At 41.2% G+C, this 16,392-nt stretch overlaps 4 protein-coding genes across 6 annotated transcripts; 2 read left to right on the top strand and 2 right to left on the bottom strand.

Annotated features, from left to right (window-relative positions):
• Window positions 1-3,716: 3,716 nt before the first annotated feature.
• On the top strand, window positions 3,717-7,121 carry rngo (DNA damage inducible 1 homolog rngo). The gene is made up of 6 exons (XM_011154795.3): window positions 3,717-3,978; window positions 4,403-4,615; window positions 4,694-4,948; window positions 5,565-5,870; window positions 5,954-6,073; window positions 6,288-7,121. Exons 1-6 carry the CDS (start codon window positions 3,717-3,719, stop codon window positions 6,509-6,511), a joined length of 1,380 nt encoding a protein of 459 aa, XP_011153097.1. The 3' UTR covers window positions 6,512-7,121.
• Window positions 7,122-7,405: 284 nt separating this feature from the next.
• Window positions 7,406-10,556, bottom strand: LOC105191414 (inositol 2-dehydrogenase). The gene is made up of 4 exons (XM_011154796.3): window positions 9,877-10,556; window positions 9,458-9,703; window positions 8,761-9,142; window positions 7,406-8,582 (listed from the first exon to the last, which is right to left on the bottom strand). The coding sequence occupies exons 1-4, from the start codon at window positions 9,957-9,959 to the stop codon at window positions 8,124-8,126; spliced, it is 1,170 nt and encodes a 389-aa protein (XP_011153098.1). The 5' UTR covers window positions 9,960-10,556; the 3' UTR covers window positions 7,406-8,123.
• A 634-nt stretch (window positions 10,557-11,190) lies between these two features.
• LOC105191416 (uncharacterized) lies at window positions 11,191-13,785 on the bottom strand. Of its 3 annotated transcripts, none has more exons than XM_011154798.3 (5): window positions 13,286-13,784; window positions 12,810-13,057; window positions 12,243-12,388; window positions 11,575-11,712; window positions 11,191-11,338 (listed from the first exon to the last, which is right to left on the bottom strand). In XM_011154798.3, exons 1-5 carry the CDS (start codon window positions 13,407-13,409, stop codon window positions 11,290-11,292), a joined length of 705 nt encoding a protein of 234 aa, XP_011153100.1. In that variant the 5' UTR covers window positions 13,410-13,784; the 3' UTR covers window positions 11,191-11,289. The 3 variants fall into 3 exon arrangements, with proteins under 3 accessions (XP_011153100.1, XP_025152975.1, XP_019700738.1); XM_025297190.1 differs by having other exon boundaries at window positions 11,594-11,712; XM_019845179.2 differs by having other exon boundaries at window positions 11,191-11,712; window positions 13,286-13,785.
• Window positions 13,786-14,247: 462 nt separating this feature from the next.
• Echs1 (Enoyl-CoA hydratase, short chain 1) lies at window positions 14,248-16,385 on the top strand. The gene is made up of 7 exons (XM_011154799.3): window positions 14,248-14,439; window positions 14,881-15,087; window positions 15,215-15,339; window positions 15,437-15,641; window positions 15,781-15,900; window positions 15,983-16,050; window positions 16,132-16,385. The coding sequence occupies exons 1-7, from the start codon at window positions 14,340-14,342 to the stop codon at window positions 16,195-16,197; spliced, it is 891 nt and encodes a 296-aa protein (XP_011153101.1). The 5' UTR covers window positions 14,248-14,339; the 3' UTR covers window positions 16,198-16,385.
• Window positions 16,386-16,392: the final 7 nt, after the last annotated feature.

Here is a 16,392-nt window from a genome sequence, read left to right as displayed (position 1 = left end):
GAGAGATTCATATCTTAGTGACTACGATTTCCAGCTGCATCACAATATGATTTAATTTAGTAAATTCGAGAAACCAGAGAGCCGAAAATGTAAATAATTGTACTGTATATCACGTGAATAAAAAATACTTAAATGTGTAATATAAAAAATATCCATATACATGTATGTAAGCTAGAGATGTGCAAACTATTCGAATTCGAATCGAATAGAATCGAATCTAATGTAATTCGATTCGATTCGAATCCGAATCCGAATCCCTATGATTCGAATCCAAATAATTCGAATAGGAATCAAATACATTATCGTTTATGTGCATCAGCTACAAAACGGGCCATCTGGGCCTGTATGTTTGAACCCTTAACTTGCAATTAACTTAACTTATAATTAATGATTTAATTATAAATTACTTTAATTATTTAAATATATATTTTACTTTAAGATGATATTACAATATCAATATTCCCTTTCATATTAAAATCTTTCATCATTATTTGCATGTTTAATAGCCATGTTAAATTTTTTAATGATTCAATTCGATTTCATTCGATTCGATTTGAATTCGAGTGAAATTTCATAGATTCGATTCGATTCGAATTCGAATTAAAAAAATGAGATTCGATTCGATTCGATTCGACATAAAAATTATTGATTCGCACATCTCTAATGTAAGCATATGGTTGAAAATTGTATGATCGAGCTATCTATGCCGGCCTTTGTAGACGTGACAAGCCTAAATTTATTCATTTTTGCTATAGTCAACGCGAGATAGTATGCAAACATGTATATCGTATTTGAGTGTTCTATTCGTAACATCTACGGAGATTATTGGCGATATCTTGATTATCGTTGATCGAAGTGGAGAATGGTCACGTGAGCGACCGCTCGTTAAGCGCCATTCAAGCGCTCATATGCACATGAGATGCAATACGCGCTCATTAACAATCGTCAATGATTCTCGCGATTTACCGTTCCGGTTATCTCGATGGCGTTTTTATTTGCTTTCCCGAGAAATTACGACGTGCGTTTTATCACATCGACGATCGACAGATGCACCATCGCACGTGTACGGTGTGATAATTACGGATCCACGCTGTGCACGCCATGACAAGTGACGACTGACCCTTGTTTGGAAACATATTTATATCCCATACAGGCGACGCAACGTATATCCTTATTTCTACATCGCAATTTTGTCCCCAAATATGGTCAAGAATATATTGTTACTGATCTGTCCGTGTATGTCGAAAGATTCCGTATGTTTAGAGTTTCATAATTATTACTACATTTAAACTATTTTTATATAAATATGTAGAAATATGTAAAGCTATTTCGTTTTTTATATCATTGCATACAAGTATTTTATCGTTATGAGACACGATTCGATCATCTAGATTTCTAGTTTTCCCGAAAATACCGTTAAATCATTATTTGAAACTAAAATGTGATCTAACCTGTTATTTAATAGTAGTACGTAAAAGCAAAAGGATAGAGAAGGAAAATAAAAAGTTTGTACAATTTGTTAAATGATTGCATGTTTCAATAATCATAGAATTTTTCTACAATGGAAATATACGGATTGTGACTTCCGCAAAAATAAATGTGTAAAAAAATTTCAAACAAATTGGTTACCGTCCTTTATATAAACATCTCTAAGATGTCTTATGCACAACGTGCTATCCACGAATACAATACAATTGGACAGTATCAATAGTTGCCACTTATTTATAATCTTTGATTGAGTAAAATTAATTACAGATTTGTACTCACTTGAGGATAAAGATCTCGACCTTTTTCGTTAAATTTCGTGTTATACATTAATAATAAAAAGGATAATACCCTATATCAAATCGTACATTCGTTCTTCGTTAGGGATAGTGGCGGCTCATAGCAGAGGTTTCGGAATTAATAACAGTAACGGGTTTGAATCTTTGCTAAAAGAGGTTCATGTCATCGATGAGATACTAAAAAGAATATTTAAAAATTGCCATAAATACATCTTCAAATACTCTTTAGCCAGTAAAATTATTTATACAACATTCATATGGATCGTTTTATTAATTAAGAAATTATTAAAGATTCAAGACGATCTTAAAAAAAAGCCTGCTTCACATTAGTCGCAAGTCGCAGTCGCAATTGACCAATCACAGTCGAGTATTCTTTGATCGCAAGGAGGACAATCAGCCGTGATTGGTCAATTTGCGACTGTGCGACTAATGTAGAATGGGGGTTTAACGCAATAACATTGGCCGCGTTCAGTGGAACAAAGTGATCAGAGCGCGCTTATTGTCTGTGATTGGAGCATTCTTTTAGATTCTTCATAGACCCAGAAGTATTTACCAATCAGGAGCGAGATTCAATGGAAAATCTAGTAATGTTGTCCAACTGTTGAGTCTGCTGAATGCAGCCATTTTCTTAATATTTAAATTTTATATTCATGTTCATATGTTTATGTTTACATATTTATATTATATGTTCATGTTATCATTTTATATTCATAATTGTATGTTCATGTTTACATATTTATATTATACGTTGATATTATCATTTTATGTTCATAATTGCATGTTTATGTTTACATATTTACATTATATGTTTATATGGTATATTTTTATTACATGTTTAAATATATAACATTATTTCTATTCATATCGTTATTATTAAATGTTATTATTAATAAATTTTATTTAGGTATCATCAATGAATCCACTTCATTATTACCCAATGTATAATCATAACACAAAAAGTATAATCGTAACACAATGAGTCTATATTGTTGTGTATGCCGCAGTAATGCATATAAAAGTGACAAACAGATTATTTTCCACCGGTATGTAATTATACCCATCGTCATATGTCCATATTCATCATTTTTCCATACAAAATCGTCATTTTTCCATATGCGTGTATTTATATCAGACGTATTTTGCAAGGGGCTTTAGCCTCGCTCGCGTCGCTGAGCGAGAACGAAAGCGAGAAAGAGGGAAAGATATTCTCGCTCGCGTCGCAGAGCGAACATGAGAGCGAGAAAGAGGGAATGATATCTCTCTGTCGCTCGGCGCGCCGACGATTACCGAGCACGCGGTCCACACGGATAGACTGAGCCGGCTATGGTGCGTGCGTGGTGGGGGAAATCAGAAAAGTGTCGTGGACATGGCATCGTAGTTGATGTGCACGGTTGTGCAGAGGGCGCCTCACACTGGGCTCGGCTAAAAGTGGCCCGTGACCTCTCTCCTTCTTCTCTCTGGCCAGTGAATCATCGTCTAGGGAATAACCCAGGTAAAAAGACATCACACGATAATCGATTTTGCTAGGTAAAAATAATCGATGTAATAGTAATCGAGGTGTTATCGCCTATCGTGAAGCCCACCGTGGAGTCGACGTCGCAGCTCGTGATCGAGGGAATATTTTTGTTCCAACATTGAGAGAGAGAGAGAGAGAGAGAGAGAGAGAGAGAGAGAGAGAGAGAGAGAAATATTTTTGCTGAGCTGGGCTGTTGTTTACATCCGGAGGACTCGTTAGTCATAACCGCCCCTTCCGTCGCGTCCTTCAGTTCCTCGTCTCTCCCTGATCGCTCCCCCGATCCGTGCTCCGTCGCTTCATTCGACCACTTTGGATTTTCCGACGACGATCCAGCACTTTCCCGTCGACGGAGATCGAGTGAGGACGTGTCACGTATTCGGGGTCAACGTGAGATTGTCGTGAGCCCGCACGCAGATATGAAGGTGACAGTGACGACGCTCAGCGACGACATCTTCGTCCTGGACGTGAGCGAGGAGCTGGAGTTGGAGAATTTCAAGGCGTTCTGCGAGATCGAGAGCGGTGTGCCGGCCCATGAGATCGTAATCGCGTTCAATGGCCTGCCCCTCATGGACGACAAAAAATCGTTGCGCGATCATGGCATCCGCGACGGCGACGCGGTTATTCTTCAGCATATGCACCAAAGCGGCAGCGACATGAATCTGCAACCTTTCAACAGAGGTGAATATCATTACCTCGCTCTTATGTCTGAGTAACGACGATCTGTGTGACAGATTATGTAAATCGTATGTGCAGTCCGAGCGGATGGCACAATTGCAAACAGCCACGGCTACTTATCGCATCATGTCTCGCTAGTGATTCGCTGCTATCATTTATCTCGCTTTGGTCGATAAGAAGTATAAAGCGGCAACACGACAATCTTGACAGCGAGGCCTCGGCCTTTGGCTTCAACTTAATTATGCATACGTTAATTTCAAGGGGAATTGCTGAACAACATTAGCAAAATGCATTGTAATCTTGTCTACTCGGCTGTTGCTTTATATTGCTTGGTAGTGGCTGCTTTTTTTCATTGAGCCACCTTTCGTATAGCATGTAGTATCCTGCAAGAAATGAACGTACTAAATTCGAAGAAACGTCGCTCTAGCCATTCCATTACTGGACTTCAGTTCCATCAGAGTTCCCGGGACGTCCAATAATCGTCAACCTACAAACTCCAATAGCAACAGAGTGCAGAATCCCCGCAGTGAAGATGATCCAGCAATGATAAAGAATATGTTTCTGGCTAATCCTGATCAGCTGGCGCTGCTGAAGCAAAACAATCCTAGACTAGCCGACGCGCTCTTATCCGGGAATCTGGGTAAGCAGCGATTCTTCTCATATACAGCAGTATAACATTACGTCTCGCACCTGTGATCTAAACGCTCATGCATTATAGATAGATTTTCGACTGTACTCAGAGAGCAGATAAACGCTCGAGAAGAACGCCAGGCGCAACGGCTACGAATGATGAACGCGGATCCGTTCGACACAGAGGCGCAGCGGCTGATCGCCGAGGAGATCAGGCAGAAGAACATCGAGGCTAATATGGAGGCCGCGATGGAATACAATCCGGAGACCTTTGGCACCGTTGTCATGCTGTATATTAATTGCAAGGTCAACGGGTTCCCCGTCAAAGCGTTTATCGATTCAGGTAAATTTCCAGCGATCCAAATTCTACTGAAAACTGTAACGACAACAAAGATCATTAACAACCGCTCACAATTGAACGAAACTGTATTAAGGTTCTCAGATATTTAGTTGTTAAGAAATAATTCTGGTGGATAACTTGGTAGGAAGTAAAATTTTAGTGAGATTAGTCATGAATTTGCAAGGAATCGTTGTCCGTCGCCAATATACTCTTATTAGCCAAAATTAAACCTTGATGCACGCGCGTGAAACACACGAAATGTCAATACTGTTGAATCGTATTCTCGGGGGTTATTTTTAAATATCTTTGTTCCGCTGCATCGGAAGGACGAGTGGGCGTCTATTTTTAAATCCGCGCATCTCGGAAAATCATTCTGCATAGCGTGCAGAAAAACAGCAGTTTAATTTTAGACCGCGGAATGCATGAGCCCTGTGTGTGAGAACGAAAAAAGAAGAGCGAAAGAACTGGATTCCGCTTGCAAGTTGGATATAAATCCCGCTTTTGAGCATTACGTTGACGCAACATTAATAACATCGGGCATGAAGACAATTTCGCGAGAATCCATCAACAGGCAATGTGAAAATATCGAGAGCGTGGTCTCTCCTTTTTGCTTTGCAAGGTGCGCAAACAACGATAATGTCCGCCAGCTGTGCCGAAAGATGCCACATTATGCGACTGGTAGACACGAGGTGGGCCGGAGTCGCCAAAGGTGTCGGCATTCAACGCATAATTGGTCGTATACACATGGTACAAATACAGATCGGCAATGATCATTTAACCACGTCGTTCAGCGTTCTGGAGGAGCAGCCTATGGACATGTTGCTCGGTCTAGATATGCTCAAGAGACATCAGTGTTGTATAGACTTGAAGAAGAACGTCTTGAAAATTGGCACCACCGGCACCGAGACATCATTTCTGGCTGAAGGTGCGTCTGTGTTATTTTTTCTCTTTCTATGGATCTCTTCGTTAATTGAAGCTTGTCGATTTACGGCTCGGTTACTTCGGCAGGTGATCTACCCGAGTGCGCAAGATTAAGCGGCAATAGCGACGATGTACTAGACGACAGGGATCTCCAGCGTGCTCTGGAGGATAGTTCGAGAGACGCCAAGAAACAGAGGCAGCAAAACGGCAAGTGTGCTGTCCTCTTGATCCTTATTTCATGCACTTTGTGATCTAAAAAAAAAAAAAAGGAAGAAAAAGTAGAATCAATCATATCCACGTGTATAACTGAACCTAACCTGGCCTGGTTTAGATATTTCTCGCTGTTGTGCTTTCGTTTGTTTAGTGTAAAGATTTCGAGCTATATTTGCCAAACATAATTGTTTTCTTGGAAACTTTCCAGACGGTCAAGGGAGCAGCAACCAACCTAGCACGTCTGTATCATCCAGCAGATCAGCTGTCTTAGAGACGACGGTGTATCCTCACGATCCGTTCACGGAAGCCACAGTGAAGGAACTGGAGGCTCTGGGTTTTACGAGGGCGCAAGTGATTGCGGAGCTGCGTAGATTTAACGGGGATAAGACACAAGCCACTGCTGCGCTGTTCGCAAAATCATTAAAGTTCTGAACATTAAGAGAACGTCACGCGCTTAAGAAGAATGAAAAGAGAGATATATATATATATATATATATGTATATATATATATATATATGTAGCGAAATTGTGAATACGGGACACGCAATAAACACGGGAAGAAACCTACAAGTGTAAAAGTAAATTTTAAGTATCGTTCGGCGCCGTTTAGTGACTGTTTGATACTTTTGTGTGGAAATTTTTATAACTCAACAGTTTCACAATCAAGTGCATGCATTTCGGGCTTGATCATGTGAACTTACGTAAACGATTCGCAGTTTCGGGCTACTAAAAGAGGGAAGGGGAAGATGTTAAATATGAATGTATACACAAAGTATATTCATACTTTGTGAGTTTTCTTATCGTATACATAGGTGCAACGCTTAAGCGAATCACGTTATTTTCATACTGTATTACGTCAGGTGCGCTCTTAAGAGTAAAATAAGTTGAAGGGATGTCAAATTGTTGGTGAAATTCAATCATTTCATACAATCAGTGCACGATACAGTAAGTTTTGCGATACGCATTGAATATCCAGCATTCTAGTTCGGTCTTCACGGCCTCACACGCAAGACTCGCGGTTTGCGTATCACATACACACATACACACAGTTTGCTAAAACGAGACACAGTAGGACGTAAGATTTTTCTACGTGTCACGAAACATGTGCAAATCCTTCGCGTCACTTTGTAATATTCCTTCTAAACGGTGAATATGGACAAATGTATATACACATTTAGTATTAATAGATTCTAAATAAATCGTGCACGGTATATGGCGCAACACGTCCTTACGAGAGGACGTCGGTGTTTATGGTTTAACGGTTTGGTAGTGTTTTGAAGATTCTCGAATCTGACGTTCGACCAGCTCAAACTCAGTTCCTCATTGTTTATCGAAGAAGCCGACTGACTCTGTACATAACACGATGATGACAGACGAATAGAACTTTCCATTTCTCTTTTTTTACAAGACTTTTGTGAACAGGAAACAATTCCCACACGCGAACACATGTCAGTTTTACGGATAACATCGATTTTGTACTACCGCTATTTTTGTCCCTTTAGTGAAGTATTTAGTATGTATTCATTGTATTCTCTTAGTCAGCGATAAAATCGTTACAAACTGTACGATTTGATTTTTTTCATTAGCTATCCGTTAGACGCTTTCTAATTTAGCGTAAGCGTCGTTGAATCACGGTAATATTATACGAGCTTGCGAAATAATATATTTTGAGAGATGAAAAGAGTAGGATTTGTGTTTCTCTTCCATCCTGATGAAGCCGAGAAAACTCACTTTTGCATCACTGTTGCCGATCAGTATTTGCGCAAATGAACAGCGATTAACAGCGCATAGTGATAGCAATTGGCAACTAAAGTGCAAAAGTTTGAACTTTCGTCTACCAGTGGATTGGAATCGCATTCGGTTTCTGCGACATGCTCGCTTCATCTTCGTACACCCTGTATGAAATTTTATTTTAGGAAGGAAAATTTTAAAACAGACATTATATATATATATATGTATGCATACATGCATACATATATGTTACACGTTCGTGCATAAAACACATTTGTATGCGACAGTGAAGCAGAAATCGTGCCGCGTTATCTTATCTGTGATAAGGTAATTCTCCGTCCGCCCATTTCAGTTCCACTACTTTCCCGGCACGAGCCGACTCTTCGCAAGCCATCGCGATCTTGCTTACTGCCAGAATTTCGTTCGGCCTGACCATAGACTCGGCCTTGCCCAGCACGATGTCGATAAAGTGATCGAACTCTCTTCGGTAGCCGTTCATGTATCGGCTGGCGAACGAGTACCAGATGGGAGCGGTGATTTGCCCTTCCTGACCGTACTGCCTGCGTACCGAGTGAATCGGCTGCTCGTTGTCGACCTGCATCATACCTTTAGGCCCGAACACCTCCAGGCGCTGGTCATACCCGAAACTGCTGTTCCGAGACAGGTCGATCATGCCGAGTGTGCCTGAGGGAAAGTGCAAGGTCACGGCGACTGTGTCGAAGTCGCCGATCGCCTTGATTTCCGAGATGTTGGCGTCAGCCAAGGCTGAGACCTGCGAATCGACAGATGTGCACGTTACTTCAACTGCGCTCAACCGGAAGCTAAAGAAACGGATATCGCTCTTCCTTCTTTTCTAAATAAAAAGAAAATCTCCAAATAATTGTAACTTCTCCAAATAAGAGAGAAAATAATGATGGTAATTTCTAAACGAAGCTTCGCGGAAGCTGCACCTTGTCGGGATATTCCCCGAGGATCCAAGTGATCACGTCGATATCGTGGACCATACAGTCGTGGAAGATGCCACCGGATATCTTGAGGTACTCTACACTGGGCAGGGGAGAATCTCGCGCGACGGTCTTGATCATGTGAACATGCCCGACTTCTCCCTTGCGAACTCTGTCGCGCACCGACGAGTAGGACGGATCGAATCGCCGGTTGAACGCGCAAAACAGCGGCCTGCCGACTTTCTTGGCGCTCTCGTAGCACTTGGCGGTGTTGACGCGATTTTCCGCTATGGGTTTCTCGCAGAAGACCGCTTTTCTCGCCTCCAGAGCCTTGGTAACGATATCCTCGTGAGTGAAAGTCGGCGATGCGACGATGACCGCGTCGACGCTACACAAATTACAGAATGAGTTAGTGCAGTAACATATGGGACCGATCGTGCTGCGATAACTTTCACGTTTGGCAAATGTCTGGATGCCCAACGCTCTCGGCGATAGTAGATTTCTTATAGAAACCACTTCTCTTCTCTCTCTCTCTCTCTCTCTCTCTCTCTCTCTCTCTCTCTCTCTCTCTCTCTCTCTCTTGAGAGAGGACCGTCCTCTTCAAGCGCATCTTACACACTCGCTACGTGCGATGTATTTATAAAAAGAAATCCACCAGTATCATTAAATTCTAATTTCGAAATGTTTCATGCAGCTCGCTCACTTGAGGTCTTTGTACACTCTGTCCGATTGCTTGCTATGCAGAAAAGTCACGTCTTCCAGGTGCCAGTATCTCTCCAGTTTCGTCCAGTTGCTCTCGACATCGTCAACGATGTACAGAAGTTTGACACGCGGGCTGGACATTATTGACGTTAAATGTATCGTCCCAGCACGACCTGCGCCGAAGAGGGCCAGCTTTACAACCGGGTCGTCTCGCGACTCGGTCCTCAGAGCGAGATCTTCTAGATACCTGCGAAGACACATTTTCGTGTCGGTAAAAGTAAGAGAACATACGATAAGAAATTTTTCGCAAAATCTCCAAGAGATGCTCCTCGAGACGATCAGTCGAGTGTTTATATCCGCGACATTGTATGTATCAACGTGGCATTGCGTAGAAACAGTTGTCTTGTACGTTTCACTCACCTATTGTAAAGATAATCTTCCGGCGGCGGTGAAGGTTTCGGCTTGAGATACGGGGACGCTTCTTTGAACTTGGCTGTCGCCATTGTCGCGGCGAATCAAGTCCGTATGTCGTGCGTGTAATTTCACTGTCAAAAAACTTCCGTGAGAAGTGAGACCGCCGATTTAGCCAATAATGCCCCGCCGGTGGGCAGTCTTATATATACGAGAAGACGTAACTGAAGTGGGAGGCTGGTTAATGTGCCGCGCGTGCACTGTTTGGAAATCTACTTCTGCTCTATGTCGATAAGACGAAGATAAATCTGTCGATCTATGAGGACATGTCAATCATTTCATCGGCATACGTCGATATACATGACAAAAATAAAAAACAAGAATGAGAAAAATTCTCAATGGGTCGAGTCACGCGATTGTGTTGAGCGCGCGTGAAGCGTGGAGCTTTTCCTTTCTCTCTCTCTCTCTTTCTGATAAGAGAGCACACACATTTTCACAGCTATTATGCACTGATTATTCCTCGATTCGAGTTACGTCCAATCAAGTCCGCTGGGATAACAATAGATTCGGCTATAATTCGATCCAGCCGCCGGTCGTTCATTACGTTCATTCACGAGGCGCACTACAATCGCTTGCGAGAACTTCAGCGCATGCATTGTCCGGACGGAAAGAGAGCGACAGAGAAGATGAAGAGAAAGAAGAAAGAGAGAGAAAGAGAGAAAGAGAGAGAGATAAAAGATGGGTGGGGCGGTTATATAAAATTCCTCAAAGGGGACCTCTTAAATTGTTTCAGGCATGTATCCGTCCGTCGCCCAAGATTCGGCGCCCAAGACGCGAGAGGATGCATCGTCGTCGAGCTGAAGCCGAGCTCGTTCGCTAAATTGCTATCACCGTGACCTATAACACGCGAAACGCATCGAGCGATTCACTCGGCGGCCAATTCCGCTGATTAGCTGCTTTATCCTTTGTCACGGACTTTACGGACTTTACGGACCGCCGCGAAAATTGAATTACGATCCGCGAAGAGATCGGGAGTCTCGCGGGTCCCGTAGAGGGAAAAAAGGAGAATCACCATAGTTCATCGACGATTGCGTTGCGTTATATAAATGTGACGTAAGGTTCTCCACGCTCGGGCCGGGGGAGGTTATCGGCTAATCTTGCATGTCATATAGACATAAGTCTCGGATAAAAGGAGATTTCAAGGCGTCGTGCGTGCATCGCGCGTACAGCGCGACCGGCGAAGACCGCGTTCTCCGTTAATAGAATGAAAGGGACATCCAAGACAAAGAGAGAGAGAGAGAGAGAGAGAGAGAAAGAGAGAGATTCAACGAATTATAAAATTTATTATGAACAGCAACAACAAACAGGTAAGACAGTGGCGAACGGTGACGATCTCTCTAGCGTGCGGAGTGTATCGCAGTCTCACCGGGATCTCACGACGGCAGGATTTGGCTCAGCACTGCGCTTTATCCTGAAAATGAAAAATTCAAACACACGTGTTTTTGACAGGCGACATTGTCGACGCGCGTGAGTGTCGTCGCGTGTTCGCGTTTTGTTGGGACACCGATCGTGCCGGCCGGAGAATTCGCGAGCGACGATCACACGCCGACGGAGAAAAGTACTACAAATGGCGGTTTAGGAGGAACTGTGCTAATCGTCTTTGCTGATCGTATCTCTTTATTAAGCTAGCACACATTGGGGTCTCACAATTCATCGTTTGCCTTACGGGATGCGGCGTCCGGCTCGAAAACCACTCGGTCGCTGTAGCTCTCCACGTACGCGGCCCTTTTACTCCTGTCGCTCCCTGGATCGGCGTCTATGAGAGCTATACTGGATCTTGTTGATCTGGAGAAGCAGTAATATACATCGTATTCTTCATCGAGAGACTTTCGTACTTTGCGGTTGAAAGCTTTCCTCGCATCGGATCAGTCATAAGAATTATTCTTTCTTTTCAACTTGCATCGACGCGCCATCTTTGGTTTGCTTCTTATTTTCTTTCGCACCGCCGAGCGACGTGGAAGACGTCGCTTTCTCGGCGTGTAAAATATTAAAATAAACACGTGGATGCGAATCTCCGAAACGCTCCGCTCATATCCATGCTTTGGAACAAAAGAATCGCTTTCTCTATCGCTATTCTATCTCTTCAGCCTTCATTAGTGGAAGTTTTATAACTTGTAAACGCTTTAAAATGATATATGAGATGTTCGTTACATGCAATTTCTTACAACACGGAGAAAATCGATCGTATCTTCACTGGACTTATGAATAATTGATTGATTTGACCAGAAACATATGTCCGATAATTGCATTCGCATCGTTCCGTAAACGCGTAAAATTAATGACGCGTTAAATTGATGACGAGTCAACGTATTTACCTTCTCTTGCTCCCATTAAGATCTGCCGTCACCGTGCGATCCCTCGGCTTCGAGAAGTCGCATTCCAATGTAAAAGCAGCGTCACCCGGTGTCACCAGGTCGTCATCATGTTGCACCACCACGACGTTACTGTACTTTTCGCCGTTCTGTCACCAAAATAAAAACAAAAATATGCAAATATATGAGAGACCGACATTTACATTGCCGGACAGTAATCAAATTTAAGATATTCTAATAAAGCTACGCAGTTTATTTGTCGAGAGTGATTTCGCAGTAAACTTGGAGGAAAAGCCTTTAACGAATTTACTCGATGAAAAACGTGACTAAACGCGTTGATTCGCTGAAAAACTGCGTATATTAGAAAATACCATAATCCGTACGTATCACTTTCTAATTCCATTATTAATATCTCGATTAATGAATAAAGAAGCGGGAGAAATTGCAGAAATCAAATATAACGCGATATGTTGAAAAATGTCTCAAATCCCAGAAAAATAAATCGAAATAAATCGAGAATTTGCCAGATATGACGCGTAGCAAAAAATCAATATATATAAATCTGCTCACCCTTTCTGTGTCGCACTTATTTAAAGGGATGTTCATAGTGAAACTTCTACCGCGAACCGGGTCAAGGAAGCAGGACGGTTCTCGCGAGTGGAAACTACCCTGTGTGTAGATCACTCCTGAAAAGTCCTCGGTAGTTTGAAGCTCCACGGTCATCTTGTCGGCGCCACATCGCAACCCCACGCGATCATAGCCCTCGGTGGAGGCACCAATCCGCATATTCTCGAACAAATCCTGCTTCCAAATTTCTTCTGCAACCATACAATCGAAGCGACACAAAATTGAACAGACCATTCCTCTTCACATAACATTTATTCATCCATCATCTTTTTGCAAATTAAATTTAGGTACTAAAGCACTTGTGCGACTAAAGTAAACAGATCTGAAATAAGTTTGTAACGAGACAAATTTAAGAAAAAAGATAAAAATTTATATGTACATGTTATAAATAAGATCGATTATAAATTAAAAAAATATACCTGCTCTGTATCCTTTCAGGATAGCGTTTGCTAGAAACACGAGGAGCAGGACCGCGCTCATGATCCCGTAAAAGGCGAGTGGACGAACGGCCGTGAACTGACGATAAATCCAAGTTCGCCCCATGCCGAGTCATGTATTTATCGCCGTTAGCTGTTCAGGTGAATTCCCCCTACGGGTCCAAATCAAATACTTTCACCGTGCAATGCACGACAGAAGAGCGTTGTCTTATTTCTTTCTTCTCTTCTTTAAGTGTCGTATGGTTCATCGATCACGGCTGCGAATCATTGATCTGGAACTAAAGTCTCTCTTTCTCGGACAGTTTTTTACAAATGTGTATAAATCGATATTAATTTGTGAAGCGGCAAAACAATATTGCAGTTTGTAGAAAAACGATCTATTCACGATAGTGAAACGTAAACAAAGGAAAATAAATCAGAGGCAAGATAAGAAAATTACATTTCCCACTAAAATTTAGTGGTAGGTTGAACAACCGGGTGGAAGTGAAAAAACGAATATAAAAATCTAACATATATCAAATAATATTAAAATAAAAAATATATAATTTTTTCAGAAATGTTACTTCTTCGGGGTATATTAGATACTAATGACGGCACTGAGAACATCTTATGAATTCTAAAGCAGTGTTACCACAATGTGGCTATTTATGCACACAAGCATGACAATTAATTTATTCAATTTTTTTATTTATACATTCCCATTCCACGCAAATGCAGTACTTTTGATTTCTCGTTTAATTAATAATTTAATAGTAACATATATTATTTTTGCTTCGACCGATTAATTAATAAATCAAAGTTGCCGGTCGTTAAATCATTTCAGAGTTTAATTATTTCTTATGTTAGAGTGTAATTATTTAATAACTTGACACATTTAATCTATATATAACGGATTTCTAAAGTTTTCTCGAACTTTTAGGAAGCAATCGGAGAAACATTTTCATCGTCAAAGTTGGCTAGATTGCTATACCGTGGCTCTGTCTAGTTGAAACGAGTTCCACGACGGCACTTATCTGAGACTATCGAAGTGATCAACATGTCTGTTACGCGATTCTCGAAAATTCTTTTCTCCCGCGTATCACAAGCGGCTCGATTTCCGCAACAATTCGCTGCGCCTACAATTAGATATTACTCTTGTAAGTACAACAAACATCAATATTTCTTTTCAAGCAACGATCGCATCATTTTTATAAAGAAACAAGCATATTATGATACACCCGGTATAATCACGTATCTGTGCCGACTGTTGCTAAGTCAAAACTTGTTTCCGATGTCGTAAATTTGTTCTTTTTCTTCTTTACATGCATATTGACACAATATTGACACAAGCAGTTTCCTACAAACTAATAGGATTAAATATATACGAATAAATCAATTTGCTATATGACTTTAGTTTTAATTAGAGAGCTATTTAAATATTGGCCATATGCACAGCAATAAAAATTTGCATGTTACGTTGCGAAACATCACGTGTTCTCAAACCTTCATCAAACGGTTTCAATTGTCAAAAATACGCATATAACAATATATAAATGATATTTCTCTTTTTAATAATTCCGCTAAAATTTAATTCGCAGGTCAAACGAATAATTGGGAGTACCTCAAGGTCGAGACTGCAGGTGAAAAGAACAATGTGGGTCTCATCACTTTGAACAGACCCAAAGTCCTAAATGCTATATGCAAGGGATTAATGGTCGAGTTGTATCACGCCATGGAACATTTCGATAAAAATCCTGCTGTCGGTGCCATCGTTATCACTGGGAGCGAAAAAGCATTCGCTGCCGGTAGGATTACAGTACTAAAATTTATCCCACGTAGATATTTGTCACAAAATTCGTGATAAAATTAAAAAAAATGATTTCGCCAATTGTTGATGTATCGCCACATTATTTTCACAACAATGATTATTAGGCGCGGACATCAAGGAAATGAAGGACAATACATTTTCAAATAACGAGAAGGTCAGCTTCTTGCATGACTGGGAAAATGTTTCCAAAATAAAGAAACCTATCATCGCCGCTGTAAACGGTTACGCTGTACGTAACGTTGCTTCTTTCGAGAAAGCTTTGTCGTTAGAAGAACGCTATAATTCATACGACGATTTTTTCTTTCACCTCCTTGCTAATTGCACAGTTGGGTGGAGGCTGCGAATTGGCGATGATGTGCGACATCATCTACGCCGGCGACAAGGCAAAATTCGGTCAACCGGAGATCATCATCGGTACGATTCCCGGAGGAGGTGGTACTCAGAGATTGCCCAGGTACATCGGTAAAAGTAAAGCAATGGAGATTGTGCTCACCGGTAACCAAATCACCGCCGAGGAAGCCGAAAAGTGCGGTGAGTTTCTTCCGCAGTTTCTCGTTATTGTCGAATTTGCTCAGAAATTGAGCTTCTCGCAAGTACGTAGTTTGGAAAAGCCTGTGACCATTTAGCTCAATGTTCATTCAATTAGCAATTAACCTATGCATATCTATAGGTTTGGTCAGTAAGGTCTTTCCGGCTGACAAACTCATTGGAGAGGCAGTAAAACTAGGCGAAAGAATCTCCTCCCATTCGCAAATAATCGTTGGCTTCGCCAAGAGAGCGGTTAATACCGGTAATTGAATGTTATCAAAATATTAATTGATGTTATTGCCAAATTTGCGCATGCATTCTCATCCACTTATTCTTAATTTCAGCGTATGAAACTAGTTTACAACAGGGCATTGTATACGAGAAACAATTATTCCACTGTACATTCGCCACGGTAAGTTTCAATTTAGACTGACGAGTCAAGTGGAGGGCTAGAAGAAACAAATTTATACTTAACAATAAACGAAACTTTCAGGCGGACCAGAAGGAGGGAATGGACGCTTTCATGGAGAAACGTTCGCCGAAATTCACGAACGAGTAAACGCGCATTTACCCGCAAATAAAATAAAATAGCGCTTTGTAAGCGCAAACATGAACGATTCAACGCTCTGAAAGTATCCGAAAGGAATATTTTTATATCACGTATTTACGAGATAATACATATAATAGATATACTATTTTGTTATATTTGTTACGAAACTTCTTTAAATAAACTGTTTTTGCAAGGAACGATGAC

This window comes from Harpegnathos saltator, unplaced genomic scaffold (assembly GCF_003227715.2).
Source record: "Harpegnathos saltator strain DR-91 unplaced genomic scaffold, Hsal_v8.6 scaffold171, whole genome shotgun sequence".
Lineage (NCBI taxonomy): Eukaryota > Metazoa > Arthropoda > Insecta > Hymenoptera > Formicidae > Harpegnathos > Harpegnathos saltator.
Note: the sequence above shows the minus strand (reverse complement) of the source record. Positions and strands in the feature narration are given on the sequence as shown.